This window comes from Drosophila sulfurigaster, chromosome 2L (genome assembly GCF_023558435.1).
Source record: "Drosophila sulfurigaster albostrigata strain 15112-1811.04 chromosome 2L, ASM2355843v2, whole genome shotgun sequence".
In the NCBI taxonomy this organism is placed as follows: Eukaryota; Metazoa; Arthropoda; class Insecta; order Diptera; family Drosophilidae; genus Drosophila; species Drosophila sulfurigaster.
The window spans coordinates 21,157,062-21,172,623 of record NC_084881.1 but is presented as its reverse complement, the minus strand read 5'-3'; the positions used below and the strand labels follow the sequence as shown (position 1 = coordinate 21,172,623).

Sequence of the window (15,562 nt, the reverse complement as noted above, 5' to 3'; positions counted from 1 at the left end):
CAGCTTCTGCAGCATCTCCCCCACTGAGCTAAGCAATTTCCCCGGTTTGTTTGCCAAACTGCGAGAGCTGCGAGATACTTGTGTATCTCAAAGATACATCCAGGCGGCTAATGCTAATGAAATGCAGCACCGTCGAGGGTTAAGTAAACAAAACATGCCCAACATGCGGTCAGCGTCTCAACAATGACACAGCGCTCGTAAAATCATAAAAAAAAAAAACACACAACAGGCAAAAAAAAAGTAATTCGGAAGAGCGATAAAAATCAAAGAGACCCCAGCAACAATTCCAAATAAATTTCAGCCAGCCAAATTCGCCTTTCCACTGACCGCAAAACAAACTTTTTTTCGCCAGATTTATGCGGCAATATTTGGCTTTGAAATCGACTGCCGACTGTCGACTGTCGATTGAGGATTGTCGATTGCCTTTCGCACACCCCGCCACGCCCCTCGATACCGATTTTGCCATAGAGAGAGAGGAAACATCATAAAGGCTCATACAAAATACGAAATGTGCCAACCTGTAGCATTTCCATTGCGTTGGGTAAACTTTCTATTCTATTTACATTTTTCGCTTCAACGCACTTTTTATCTTGCAAGCGCATGGGCGTGGCAAGGATGAGAGGAGGCGGAGTGCGGGGGAAGCATCTAAATTTTAAATTGAAAATTGATTTTTGCCAATGTATTCCGCATTTTTGTTTTGCTCTGTTTGACTAACGTTTGATTTGCTTTTGCTTCTGCTGCTCTTGGTCAATTTTTTGCGATTGAGTTCGGTTTTCGCCTGAGGTCAGAGATTGAGCAACGATTTGAGTGCCCAATGAATCAACGGACGGGGATGACTAGAGTGTTCGAGATGGGGCTGCAGATGCGGATACGGATGCGGATGAAACAGAGGGAGATTGCCATTTGCTCATCATAAGTGCGCCTCACTGATTTTCCACTTGCTGCTTGCTGTTTGAACTACATAGCAGCACAACTGGGCAAAAGGCGTGCTCTTACAACTTCATGTGGCATACTTTCGAGCGCAAATGCAACCCATATTATGATATTTATAAATGGTGGCATTGAAAGTAGCCAGTTTGTAGTGCATTATTTATTTTAAAATAGGTAAGTAAATATAAGGTATTACATATGGGTAATTCTCTGGGAATACTATCCAAAGTGAGTAAAACATTTAATTATTTTGGGTAAAGATGTATCTTATAGCTGTTCATTAACACTTAGCTTATAAGCTTAGAAAGATTTTGGAATTATTTTTATTATTTTAAGATAATTGCATAAAATAACGAATTCGTACGCAAACCAACATATGAACGAGTTTAAATAATTTATCGTAAAACAGAAAAAGTTCCTAAAATCAATGTTATCTCCAAATATAGTGTTAATCCAGAGCTACAAGAATAACCTTAACTTATTTTTAAAATTGTGTAAATAGTGTTTCCCCCGACAAATTCCGTAAGAGAATTACTCATATTTAAATAAGTTTCTCTAATAAAAAGAATCGCACATCTTTGACTTTATTTCTACTTGCAATATTCTAGGTTTGATTTTTTGACATAATTTCTAAATTTTAAAAATCTACATTACATAAATAATCTAGAAATCAATGAAATTGTATTTTTAAATTCTTACTCAACAGTTATTTATTTTTTAAAAATTATATTTTACTTTAATTTATAGATTTTTTATTTACATACTATATGTATACATATATAAAAAACCTTCTTTTCAATTTAAATATTTTTCTTTTTAAAATGTTGCACAAACAATTTTAAGATACTATTTTAAATATCTAAAACCTTTTTCCTGATACTTTTGATGCTTATTTGAAGAATTCAAATATATGTACTACCAATACTAAAATTTTAAGCTTCATCCACTCTCTATTGTGCCACAATTCTTCGCAATTGATTTTCTCAACATTTTTGTAAGCACTTTCTTTGCCCTACCTTTTGAAGGCGTTTTCTTTTGTACTACCTTTCGTTAAGCCTTTAAACGCTCGTGTAAAACATTAAAGCTAGCCAGTTTATCGATTTTTAGCGCCTGCTTATCACAATTTGCTGTAACAGTTAGCAAGTAAATTTGAAATAATATCAAGACAAATATATCTGCCGAGGGGAGCGAGCCGTTGTTCCCCCCCTGGAGATTGCAACTGGTGTGGCAACATGAAGAAACCCGGTCATAAGCCTATCAAAACGTTTTTATTGGATTCGCGCACGCGGCACAACCAAGCCCCCAACGAACACCAAAAAAAAAAAGAAACGTGGTATCTTGGGATGGGTTTGGCTTTGGTATACGAAATACACATGCTGCTCATAGAAGCGATAGCTGAGGCCAAAGTCGACGACAGTTTCGCGTGTGTTTGCACTTTTCCGGTCGTTTTTCTTTGCTTTTCTCCATTTGGGCCAGGTTCGAATATTTTGGGGGTTGCTTTTTCGTTTCGTTTTCGGCTAAAATGCTTCGAAATTGATAGCGGCGACAAATCATAGAACTGAAAGCGTACCTTGGCTATAAGCCGACTGCATTTTCCAGCTCGCAGTTTGTTGGTGGGTTGGCTCATAACTTGGCTCGCTTCAAGTTGTTATTTTGTCGTCGTAGTCTTGCAACAATTTGCTGGCCTGCTAATAAAATTTGATAAGCCAAAGTGGAGCGCCAGACGCCACCCGTCGCCCTCTCTCTCTCTCCTTGAGTTGTGGCATAAAATGTTGGACTGCTGCACGCAAATTGGGGATAAATTTAATGCCACAGCGAAAAGCGGCTTTCGTAATGCGTGGGGAGTGACAATGCCACCCTCTACCTTCTCCCCATCCTCTCCATCAATTGGAAAGTTAATTTGTGCTCGGGGCATGCATAAAAATGCGACCAAGGGAATCCCGCTTGGTGTCGTCTCCGTCTCCGTCTCCTGTGTCTCCTTTTCATGGCTGCTGCGTTGATTAGCCATAAAAATGTTTGCCCGTCGTTACCAAATGCTCTTTTTTTCTCTTTTTTCTCTTTGCTCTTTGATTTATTCGATGTGTTTTGATTTGCGCCATTTCATTCTATTCTATTTGATGGTCTCCCTTGCCAATCGCTCGATCATTTGCTGCATGCGAAATGCATTTTTGATGACAGTTAATGGAGTTTTTACTGCCTTTGAAGCGCGCTTTATGGTAGTAGTCCAACCCAGATCCCCCCAATACATACTCCCACCACTACCCCCATCCCGCCCCCACTTCGTGCAACATCACCCCTCCATTAGACACTTGGCTGACTTGGCATCTTTTTGTTTTACGTGTTTCACAGGGAGCAAAGCATCGCAGGCAAGTTTGTGTTTCACTCACTCACTGTTTATATTGTCTGTTGTGCAAATTATTTCTGGGGGTTGTGCTTATTTCATTAAAGACAGTCCTGACAATGGGGAAAACTGCGAGTCTATAAAAGAATTTTCATGCTATCTCCATTTCATTTTGATGTCCATTAATAAATGGGGCTTATGCAATATGTAAAAATAAAATATGTTCAGCGATAAGCACTGCATCAGTTTAACGAAAAGTATCTCAAATCGTAGACAACTCATTTCAACTTTATTATTAATATGGATTTGCCTTTTTTTAATTAAATTAACTAATGTGCTGTAGAAATGTTTATAATCAGCGAAAGGCAAGCATCATCAAGAGAAAAGATTAAAACAAATTAATTATTCATTCAGAAAAGGTAATAATTTAATTCATTTTCACATCATCGCACAAGATACAACAAATTTAAAGAGTTCGTACACTGACAACAAAAATTCTAAAATCAAGATTTTAATCTTAGTACCAAGAATGTTCGTCTAAAAAGTGCGTCAAGAAAATGAAAATCTTAGTTAGAAAACTCATCATAACATTTAACATTTGACATAAGATAAGTTCTTATTAATTTGAGAATTCGTCATATTGTATTTTAATGGTCTTTGTTTTATTAAGTTGTCCTTGAAGAGGTCTTATTTTAAGAACATAATTTTTAAAATGAATATTCTTGATTTTAGAATTTGGTGCTTTTATGAGTGTATTTTCCATTCTAGAAATATGTTATGTGTCCTTTGAAAATGCGGAGGGGAAATGGCCGTGAAAGCTATGTTATATCTAGAATGGAAAGTACACTGATAAAATCAAGAATATTCGTTTTCAAAAATAACATTAGTTTATTACTATATAGTAGATATATATATATCTTAGAAACATTTAGGATCTGTCGAGAACCAACGTTTTTTAATAAGGATTACAAGCTAATGCAAAGCTATAAATATTTAAGTACATATTGAATATGAAATATAAAATAAATATAAATATTAAAAGACAGTTTAGCAAAGCTTGAAATAAAAAATTAGATTTTGTTCAACAATTGCAAAATTCTATTATTGGCACATGATATATATGTATGTATGTTAAGAATGCTCCCACCTACAAGTCAGCTTCAAATCAGAAAGGCAAATGCGGAATCAAGTTAAATATTTGTGAACACAAGCGCACACAACTGGAAACTGGCAACTGAGGCAGGCAAAGGAGAAGAACTGGCGATGTCACGACCAGAAGAACAAGGCCTAGACAAACACACAAGACAGCATTCCACACACAAACACACACACACACACAGAGGAAAGCAACTTTGGTGTGAAGAGGAAAGAGTGAAAGACACAGACACAGGAAGCGGCATAGACGCAATCGGGACACTTAAATGCTGCTCAAAATTGGATTTGTGCTTCTTAGGCACAGCACCCCGAATCCCTGCCCCTTTCCATCACCCCCCTTACATCCTCCCACGCTTCGCCTTTTCGCTCACATGCCGATAAACATTTTTATAGTTAGGCCAGCGTCGAGTTGGCCACAAGTCATGGCTCATCCTCAGCTCGCTTTTGCTTATTTTTCTTTTCGACCGTATTCCCCAGCTGCACATTAAGTTTTTGCCAAGTGGTTGCACGAGCATAGGGACAAGGGGTGGCTGCGGGAGGAAGTCAAAGCGAGAGAGAGAGAGAGAGAGAGGTCTGGAGACTGTCACTGTTTATGCTTATTTAAAAAAGTGGCAGCGCTTCGGAGTTTTGATTTGATAAAGCTGAAAGGAAAATGCTTGGAAAATGATAGCACCAAGGACTTTTATGCAGCCTGCGTGTGTGTGCGTGCGTGTGTGTGAGGCGGGTGGGGAAGGAAGACAAGAAGGCAGGACTGTTTAGGTGTCAGTTGAGCACTGATAAAAACTCATGCTCTCATGCTACGTATTTATGCAAGTCACATACGAAGCACGAAGCTTTTAATAATAAAAACAACGAGCAAATGTTATATATGAAAACAAAGTAAGCGATGCGCCTCAAAGGGACGGGGAGGGGAATGAGACCGGGTAACAGCTCGTGGTTGTGCGTGTAAATGTCTTTATGCTAGCTGGCGAAAGCGAAAGCCCCAAGTGAGAGTTCTATTCAATGCAGCCGCAAAGTATGCTACAAAATTTGATTACACTCGGCCCAAGAGTTTGTCTTATCAAAAAATACAAAAAAAAACCCCTACACAAAATGAAAAGTAATCATTGCACAGGAGGCTTCTGCTTATTAACAAAACAAAAACAATACGCCTAGCATCCTTTTCCAAAACCTAACAAGACAAAGCACTCAGCGTTGAACATTAAATTTGCGCACTCTTTAATGAGTTTCCAAACTCAACTCACTTGATATTATCATTATTAAATTCGTTTTTATTTTTATAATGTGGGTAACGTAATTATCAGTCATTTGAAATTTTAAATAATATAACTGGAATGAAACTAATCATTAAAAATAAAATGCCAAACCGAGGGCTATTCAAATTGAAAAATATGAAAATAAAACGTTCACGCAATTCGAATTGTAAACAGCGCTTTAAGCTGCTGATAGGCACAGCAATTGGGACCACAGATGATCACATCCGAATAGATCTGATGCTCGCGACTGTAGGTTAGATTTTTAATGTGCGTAAACTTTGGTTGCGTTACACGCTTCAGCAAATCCTGCGCCTCCAGCGCGTAGCACAATTTGCCACACAGACACTTGGGCGCCTCCGAGATGAGTTCGATGAGTATGGCGGGCAATGTGCTCGCCGAGTAGGGCAATTTGTGGTTGGCGACAACGCGTGCAGCTTGCAACCAAAGCGGTGTCGGCGTGTGTGAGGCAGTGGTGCGTTGCAGTTGAGTTTGGGCGGCCTCCACATTGAAACCCTTGAAGCAGTTGCCCCAAACATCGAGCAAATCGATGTGCAAATCTTCTATGGCCGCGGGCAATGATTCCAATTTGTTGCTGGACACGTGCAGTGAACGCAGCTTCTGCAGGCGACGTATGGCAAAGGGCAGATGATGCAGATTGTTGTGATTGAGATTCAGCGTAACCAGACGCTCGTATCTAACCAAGGCAGGCGGAAAGTAGTCGAGTCCGTTGGCCGATAAGTCCAGTTCGCAGAGCGATTGCGTCAACTTGTTGCCACGCAGCCAGGACCAATCGTTGAGCTCGCCTAAGGCATTGCCACTCAAATGTAGCGAGGTCAGAGCCAATCTTCCGAGCTCAGCAGGAATCTGCAAGGATTAGAGAGGATTATTAATCAGTACCGCTAGTTGCACTTTTCAATAAGATTAAAATATGTTGGAAAGATACAAATTGGTACTCGACTTCGAGAAGCACTTAACGATGCTGAGTACAAATTTGAAACTTATAGGTAGTATAGAATTCCGAATGGACTAGCATCTTCACCTTTGTTAGCTTATTGCCGCTCACATCCAGCTGGGTTAGATTGCGCAGCGTACAGATCTCGAAGCTAAGCTTCATTAGTTGTATATTGTTAATTGACAGTGATTTAAGTGTGCGCGGAAATCCTTTGATGGGATACTCGCTACGTTTGTTGATCGTCATGCGTTGCTGTGGCTGCGACTTTTGTGGTATGGCCGTCGCAGACGCTATGTTCAGTCTCAGATTAATGGCATCCTTACCCTCCATGCCTAGCTTGAGAGTTTGAAGGAAGCCTTTCAGCTGTATAGGATCACATTTGATTAGCAGATTCTCTGCAGGCTGTTTGAAACCAATCGTTGCCTTGCCATCCAGCACGAACTTTGTGTGCACGCTGTGTATGTTGTCCCGCACCTTGTACCGGGTTCCCGCCTTGACTTGGGGTGTAAACAACACCATCTCCAGCTCCTTTTTGGTATTGCCATTGGAATCGCGCGCACTTTGCTTATAGCCAATGGCGAGTGTGGATTTCACAGCTCTAGGTGTTCGATTTGCTTGTGTAGTGCGATTAACCACTTGCACCTCGCATAGTATTTTCATTGCGCGGCTGCTTTAAGTGGTTGCACAATTTAATAAACACTATGATTGTAAAATGATAATTTCCTCCGCGTTGAATTGTTGATGCCGCTTTAGACAGAAATGGCGTTGCCACTATGTGTGCACAAACAGCTGGCGCGGCCAGATGCTTTACTACATCGATAACTTCGACGTTTCACAAGTATCAATTTGAAAGCGGTATTTTTTTGTTACCTAAATTAGTACATTTTGATGTCACGACTTCAATATGTTGCCTATGGTCACATCCCGACAAAAAAAAAACTGCTTTAAGTAAACAAAAGAAGAAGAATCTATAGACGGTTATAAAACCAAACAAACTTTGCTTTTGCTGGTGCAAAAAATACTATTGTTTGAAAAACATTAACAAACGCAACGGGCTTGCCAACACATCGCTTAAGGCAAAAGAAGATGTTATTTCGAAAGGTTGTTCGCCTTCGCCGACAATTTCTACCGTTTTATGTATTCAATGGATTTTTGTGACAACACAACGAATCGCGTTATCAACGCTTGCGTTATAACAATTACAACAGCAGTCAACAAAGGCGGGAACTAGCTGTAAGTATATTTATTTACTTAACGCTTATTATTTGCAATAAGACAACTATGGAGAGACTTTTGCAAAAAGTCAATAATATGCAGAACCAAAACCAAAGGTTTAGCTTTATAAAGCTGCCATATGTTAGAGCTTTTATGGCGCGAAATCTATTTTAAAGTGCAAATATTTACAGCACAACAGCTTACTGGATAACAATGTAAACAACAACGTGATCATTAACATTGATAACTGTGCACTCTACAGCACAAACGTAAGTATAAAAGAATATAAAACAATTTTACTACTTAACAGTAATTAAAATGTATTTTGTAAAAATACAAACGATCTGGCAACGTTTCTGCAAAACAGCTGCTCAGTGCGTCCGGCTCAGCTGATCTTCACCAACAACAGCGACGAAGGCAATCGTTATCGCTGAGCTATCGATCATTGCAGCAACGCAAACGTCAACGGCGAAACCGATTTTTAGTCATATTTCGTTATTTTTGCGCGACAGTCGCATTCGCTTTGGCCGTCGCCTGCGTCATCTACACGCTCCACACAATGGGTTGGTTTATTGCGGTGCTCGTTGCGCTCAGCGCTTTGCTGCTAACAAGGTCTTGGCGCTGGTTCTACATCGCGGGAGCAACAGCCAAACGAGATTTAACGTGAGTTTCGTTCGTTTCTCGCTCACTCGCATTTCTATGTATCTCTCTTCTGGTGTCGATTAGTTTACAATACCGCAAGTGGTGTGCATTTCAATACAATTACCATTTTCTTTTGTCAATTCAATTTGACGACAAACCCCGCTACAAACCGCAAAAAAGCAAAAGAAAAAGCAATGTCTACACTACATTGCCCATTGTACCCCAAGCAAACGCGCATAACAAGCTGGAAGTCATAGAAAAAAACTCGTTTTGTCCCCGCGTCTCGTAGCGTTTACTCTTTTGTTTTTAGGTCGACCATCTGCAGCTGAAGCAGCAGCAACAGCTTAAATTTGAGAAAATTACTGCGCGCAAAGTTTTCTCTTTTACCGTGAGCTTTTCTTTTCCCCATAGCACACACACGCACACATATTTAACAATCATATAAACAAACCAAAACATATGGAGCAGAATATGTGTCATCCATTTTTGGATCAGTTACGCATTTTCATAATATTTGTCGTTTAATTATTTTTATTGCCAGTCATTGACTTTAGGTTCGCTCAGGTTCAAGGTCGTGTGTCGAAGAAACCAAAACAAACTTTGTAAAATCAAATTCACTTTTATCCAGTTCCCCAGTTCAGTTTCAGTTCAGTCGCCATGTGATAGTGCGATAGTGCGTGAACGAACGAAAACCCTGCAGCGCATACTAATTTAACTTTTTATTTTAGTTTTGTATTTGGCCTCTCGCTCACTCTGCCACTCTAGGCAGCAGACAGAAGAAGAAGCAACTTGTCTGCTGCATTGAGGGAAGTTTAGGTCGGAAGGGGGGAAGAGGGGGGCAGCTCTGGCACAGTTGATCAGGCGCACGAACTGTTCTTGAAAACGTCGTCGTCATATCGCCGTCGTTTTTAGCGTTCATTATTATTTTTTCGTTTCTTTTTTTTCGTATTTGAATTCAATTAAAATTGCGGAAGTAGCACTTTTGTGTTTGTGTGTATTGCTTAGCCTAGGGTTGCCACAACGATCGGCAGCAACCCACATAACTACACACTAATTCAATGAAAACCAACAGCAATTATAAATGCTACCACTCTCCCTACATTGGGGAGGGTGCCGATATATGGAAATTTCCGTTTGACACATTTTACAAAATTTATGAAACGCAAGGAACAAGTTCTAGATGGCATAGAATATTTATGCAATAGATTAGACATTGCTTGGCGATAGCCACAGAAATCTACTTTGCAATGCTAAATGGGTAAAATTCAAAGGGGCAATAAACTGACATCTTTTCAAGCAAATACATTCGTAAAACTTAAATGACTTTTGATTCAAAATAAATTAAATCTATGTATCCATATAAGAGTTTTAATTAATGTATATTTGATTTTCCTTTTTCTTCATTTAAAATATTCATATGAAGACATTTGTAGATTAAACTTTGACCGCAGCCAAAAAATATTCTACTTTAAAAGGCACTATCTGCTTTTAGTAAAACTAAAGTTGCCGCTAATCGCGTAGGAAATACAACAATCCATTAATTTTCTTTATATTTAAGTAAATTCTTCAAGTTTAATAGATTTGTCATTGATTTCATACAACTTTTCACAACCCAACATATAATTATTGCCCTGAAATGTATATAAAAATGCATTTGAACCTCATGAAACACATCATTCACGGTATCAGCATTTAATTTTATTTAAAGCAATTATCATGTTATGTCTGTATTCATTGAATACAACAACCCTTTTCATGTCTTTATAGTTTGTACTGTAAGGGCAAGCATTAATTACAAATGATAAACTCATATAGATTAATGATAGTATTTTATGTGTGTGTGTGTGCATGATGTCAATGGCTTTGAGCCAGTGTACCATATTTAGCATTGAGTCTGAATTAAAATTTGAGTGGTTGCAAATTGCATGAAGTCGGCAAAAATTAATGTTTATAGCTACATATGAAGTTATATCGAGTTCCACGTACAAGGCCAGCTCGTGTGTTACTTTTTGAAATTTCAGTTTTAGGCATTAACAAGATTCTTAAAATCGACAATCTGTTGCGCGTTGTTTCTTGCTGACCTTGTGGACTCCGAAGTCTCTCAGCTCTCAGTTCTCTCGTAGTTTTATGAATCTCTCACCTAACAACTTCAGGGCACAAAGTGTAAAAGTTTAAACGCTGAGCAGGTATACAACTAAATGCATTTAAAACAATGACAAATACTAAATGTTGTTTCCCAGAATTAACATACAAGTTCCCGGTATTTTATTCATTTCATTTAGTTCATTATTTTCGCTTTCTAGAATCTAATTACTAAATCTAAATGATGTCAAGCAAGTTTATTTCTAATCCCCCACAACTGTTTAAGCTGATAATCTTATCACACTTTCCATGTGCAAAAGTACTTTAGAGTGCTCAACAAATCGATTGAGAAGGTGCAAAAATTCCTGAAGATTAATAACTACTTATAAAAACTGAACTATAGCGTTTACTGCAGCACTCGAGACTTTTCCCCAAATACTTGGCAACAAATGGAGGTCGCCCATAAATTATGAGCCTTTAGTTAATTAACTTTCGATATGCTCTGTATAAGCTTGCTTTAAGCTTTCTAATCTGCTTTCCATTTGATTTTCTTCATGAAAATAAACTGTGGAAATGTGGATTAGAAATTTACATTGTTGCTTGTAGAATTTCACTACTTTGTTGCTTTCGTAATTAATAAACAAGTTAATAAACATTTTGTATTTATAGCACTTAATCACAGTTTAATTGCAACAGTTAAGCAGTTAGAACGCAATTAAAATAAATCAATTTGATAGTAGATTGACTCTCTGATCTATACTAAATAGATTTATTGAAAAATGTATAAAATGAAAATGTTTATGATTACAGATTGACTTACACACATTTAAAAGAGCGAAAAAGGGAAAACACATGAGTTAAAAATTGTTTAATGATTGTTTTACTTTTGCTTGAGATATGCAATTCCAATTTCTCAGACATATTTTATTGCAGTTTGCCCCCCATCAAGGGGTTTTATTTTAAGCCTTATCTGGGACACGGACGTTGCTCCATTTACCTGCGGCTATTTCGGTTTGTTTTGCGCAATCATTTGGCCATAAAGCATACAACTCGCGCAGATCGATTGATAAAAAGTTGTATGTGTTGTTGTTTTTGAGCTTATCACTAATCTGACTTGTTACTCTGCGATTAACCTCTTAACTAACGCTCTCCTCTGCTCTTCTCTCCTCTCCTCTCCTCACAGCGCTCTCTGGGCCTATGGCAAATTGTTGCGTTACACGAAGCGTCATGAACGTCTCAACTACACGGTTGCCGATGTCTTTGAGCGCAGTGTTCGCGCCAATCCCGAGAAGGTGGCCATTGTCAGCGAGACCCAGAAATGGACATTCCGCCAGGTCAACGAACATGCCAACCGTGTGGCAAATGTGCTGCAGGCTCAGGGCTATCAGAAGGGCGACGTTGTCGGTCTGCTGCTGGAGAATCGTGCCGAGTATGTGGCCACCTGGTTGGGTCTGTCGAAGATCGGTGTCATCACCCCGCTGATCAACACCAATTTGCGTGGCCCGTCGCTGTTGCACAGCATCACTGTGGCCCATTGCAATGCTTTGATCTATGGCGAGGATTTCATTGAGGCTGTCAGTGATGTGAGCAAGGATTTGCCCGCCAATCTGACGCTGTTCCAGTTCAATAACGAGAACAACAACACGCAATCGGAGGCTTTGAAGCAGGCCAAGAATCTTAACACTCTGCTGTCGGCGGCTAGTGCTGAGAAACCCGGAAAGACGCAAGTGGCGCATCACGACAAGCTCGTCTACATCTATACGTCGGGCACAACGGGTCTGCCCAAGGCGGCGGTTATCTCCCATTCACGGTAAGTCGTTCACATGAGCCCCATTACTCAAACACTCTTAAATTTGTTATAGCTCTTTAAAATGTACATTAAAAGTAAAGCTTATTATTTTTTATGGCATTACCGTTCTCAGAGTAGAGCAGAAGTGCAACGAGGGCTAGGAAATGCATTTAAAAGTTACGTATAAAAATATTAATCAGAAAGAAAGTAGTCAAGAGCTAGAAATCTTATTGTGAAATGATGGAAGGAAAAGGTAAAGTAGCGAAAGAATATTTAAGAAGCTATTAGAGAGAAAAGAAAAGCTAGAAAATATATATACAATCGAATGATTGTAAAATAAAGAATGATTTGAAATTATGTAGAATATAAATATAAATAAAGTCTAAAATCAGAAATACTTGAAAGTATATTATGAAATAGGGTTATTTACTACTAATTAAAGTATCTCATTTAAAGGGAAGAAATGTTTGACTATTAAGTAATGCAACAGCAAAATATATTACTGGGTTAAACCTCTCTGCGCGTTACAGAAATAATAAAAACATCATAATATAAAAACACCTTTACACTTTTACTTAAAGCAGCTGTAGGAGAGACTAAATAAAATAGTAATTACTTATTATAAAGGCAATTAATTGTGTGTTAAAAACTGTTTGTGAGCTACAGAGGTGCAACAGTAGTTTGTGATGTGAAAGGTGACTTTCAAACATTATAGAAGCTGCTAGCGACAAAACAAAATAAAAAAAAAACCAACTACCTGAGAGATGTTAATATATAATATTTAAACAATATAAAAAATACAAGCTGTTGAGACTTCTCAAATAAAATAATTAAAATGAAAAGACAACAACAAACCTTTTCTAACCTTCTCTTAATTTCACAGGTACTTATTCATTGCTGCTGGTATTCACTATACGATGGGCTTCAAAGATGACGATGTCTTCTACACTCCATTGCCGCTCTATCACACAGCTGGTGGCATCATGTGCATGGGTCAATCTGTGCTCTTTGGCTCGACTGTGTCCATCCGCAAGAAGTTCTCGGCTTCCAACTATTTCGTGGACTGTGCCAAGTTTAATGCCACAGTAAGTGCTTACTTTATACACTTTAGAAAGTGATTTCTAATTGTTCTCTCCACTGCTCAGGTTGGCCAATACATTGGTGAAATGGCGCGTTACATTCTGGCCACCAAAGCCTCGTCCAACGATCGTGCGCATCGTGTGCGTTTGGTCTTCGGCAACGGTTTGCGACCACAGATTTGGCCGCAATTCGTGGAGCGTTTCAACATTGCCAAAGTGGGTGAATTCTATGGCGCCACCGAGGGCAATGCTAACATTATGAATCACGACAACACTGTGGGCGCCATTGGCTTCGTGTCCCGCATTCTGCCCAAGGTCTATCCCATTTCGATAATACGCGCCGATCCCGACACCGGCGAGCCCATTCGCAACAGTGATGGACTCTGCCAGCTGTGCGAACCCAACGAGCCGGGCGTGTTTATTGGCAAGATTGTCAAGGGAAATCCATCGCGTGAATTCCTGGGCTATGTCGATGCCAAGGCGTCGGCCAAGAAGATTGTCAAGGATGTGTTCAAGCACGGCGACATGGCATTCCTTTCCGGTGATCTGCTGGTCGCCGACGAGAAGGGTTATTTGTACTTCAAGGATCGCACAGGCGACACATTCCGCTGGAAGGGTGAAAACGTCTCGACCAGCGAGGTGGAAGCTCAGGTCAGCAATGTGGCTGGCTACAAGGACACTGTGGTGTACGGTGTGACCATACCGCATACCGAAGGACGCGCTGGCATGGCTGCCATCTATGATCCGCAACGAGAACTCGATCTGGACGTGTTTGCCGTGAATCTTGCCAAAGTGCTGCCTGCGTATGCACGTCCCCAAATCTTGCGACTGCTCACCAAGGTGGATTTGACGGGCACGTTCAAGCTGCGCAAAGTGGATCTGCAGAAGGAGGGCTACGATCCCAATGTGGTCAAGGATGCGCTCTACTATCAGACAGCCAAGGGACGCTACGAGCTGCTCACGCCCAGCGCTTACGAGCAGGTGCAACGCAACGAGATTCGATTTTAAGTGGAGATCCAGAGAATGAGATCTCTGAAATTTTTGCCCATTTATGCTGTTAATTAATTTGTAAGCGACATTTTGACATAGCCTTAAGATTGCATTGCACACACACACACACTCAGACAAGAAAACGAGAGAGGAGTTTTGAGTATTGCACTTCTTATTATATATACTTAGCATATAGTTAAATTTGTGCATTTTTGTTTTTAGAAACACAGCATTTTGTATAGTTTTGTAACAGCTCCTCGCCCAAAACGTGTAGTTAAGTGCAAATTTGAGACGTGTTTGTGTCTTAATTGTTAGTCATTTTAGTAGCATCTACAATTTTGATACAATTTTATATATTTTCGCTTGCGATTTTGTTTAATTTAGCCTGTATATATGAGCAGCCATTCTGGTTTTACTGTCTGTCCTCCTAATCAAGCTATCGAAAATAAAGTTCTTTATTAATTATATTCACTTGCATTTCGTTGTTCCCTCACCTGCATACAAATTACGTCAATAGCCCCCTCCGATTCTGTCCAATACACTTGACTAACATCACGTAATCGTCGAACGTGCGCGCTTTGGAACTCACATATCAAAATACTAAGTTTCTTCTCATTTTGCGTTTTTCTAACTAACAAAAATAGAAAACGAAAACGAAACTGCAGTTGAACTTGAACCCTAATAATGCAATAGGCCTTTTATGTGCACCAATGGAATGTGGGAAAGAGAAGCACATAGATAACTATTCAATATATACTATATATGTTACATAGATTGCAATTGCTACAGTGGGGCCTCGAATGGGTTATCAGCAAAACATTTGCCGGCCGCTGTGTTGGCATGCAAAATATGATAAGATATGTAGGTTTGATTTATAAATAGCCCTAAATCGATTGTGTATGTAGATTACTTATTTAGTTATATAGCGTATAGTCTATAATCTATAGTACTGGCAAATCATACTGTGAAAATCGTTTCATAATGCAAGCTTCGAATTAAACGACCTGCTTTTATTGGGTACAATGGAATATTGTGTTTATTATAAGCTAATAAAACTTCATTTGCATATTCATGACTGAAATATCAAAGAGTTTGTTCTTATGGGTGTGGAAATGATATACTTGAATTGTT

The 15,562-nt window shown here is 39.3% G+C and overlaps 2 protein-coding genes across 2 annotated transcripts; one reads left to right on the top strand and one right to left on the bottom strand.

Moving 5' to 3' along the window:
- Window positions 1–5,682: 5,682 nt before the first annotated feature.
- LOC133837548 (leucine-rich repeat protein 1) lies at window positions 5,683–7,421 on the bottom strand. Its single transcript, XM_062268348.1, has 2 exons — window positions 6,722–7,421; window positions 5,683–6,546 (listed from the first exon to the last, which is right to left on the bottom strand). The coding sequence occupies exons 1-2, from the start codon at window positions 7,292–7,294 to the stop codon at window positions 5,833–5,835; spliced, it is 1,287 nt and encodes a 428-aa protein (XP_062124332.1). The 5' UTR covers window positions 7,295–7,421; the 3' UTR covers window positions 5,683–5,832.
- A 284-nt stretch (window positions 7,422–7,705) lies between these two features.
- On the top strand, window positions 7,706–14,898 carry LOC133837539 (long-chain fatty acid transport protein 4). Its single transcript, XM_062268338.1, is given in 6 exon segments — window positions 7,706–7,867; window positions 8,041–8,118; window positions 8,217–8,512; window positions 11,757–12,383; window positions 13,246–13,447; window positions 13,508–14,898. Coding segments are annotated over 6 exon segments (2,292 nt in total). The 5' UTR covers window positions 7,706–7,720; the 3' UTR covers window positions 14,450–14,898.
- The last annotated feature ends 664 nt before the right edge of the window (window positions 14,899–15,562 follow it).

What these genes read in the sequence shown, in the direction of transcription:
- LOC133837548 (XM_062268348.1), bottom strand. Translation starts at nt 7,294, where the DNA reads ATGAAAATACTATGCGAGGTGCAAGTGGTTAATCGCACTACACAAGCA. An exon ending in GCGGCAATAAGCTAACAAAG is followed by an intron (nt 6,547 to 6,721) that starts GTGAAGATGCTA and finishes TAATCCTTGCAG; the next exon opens with ATTCCTGCTGAGCTCGGAAG.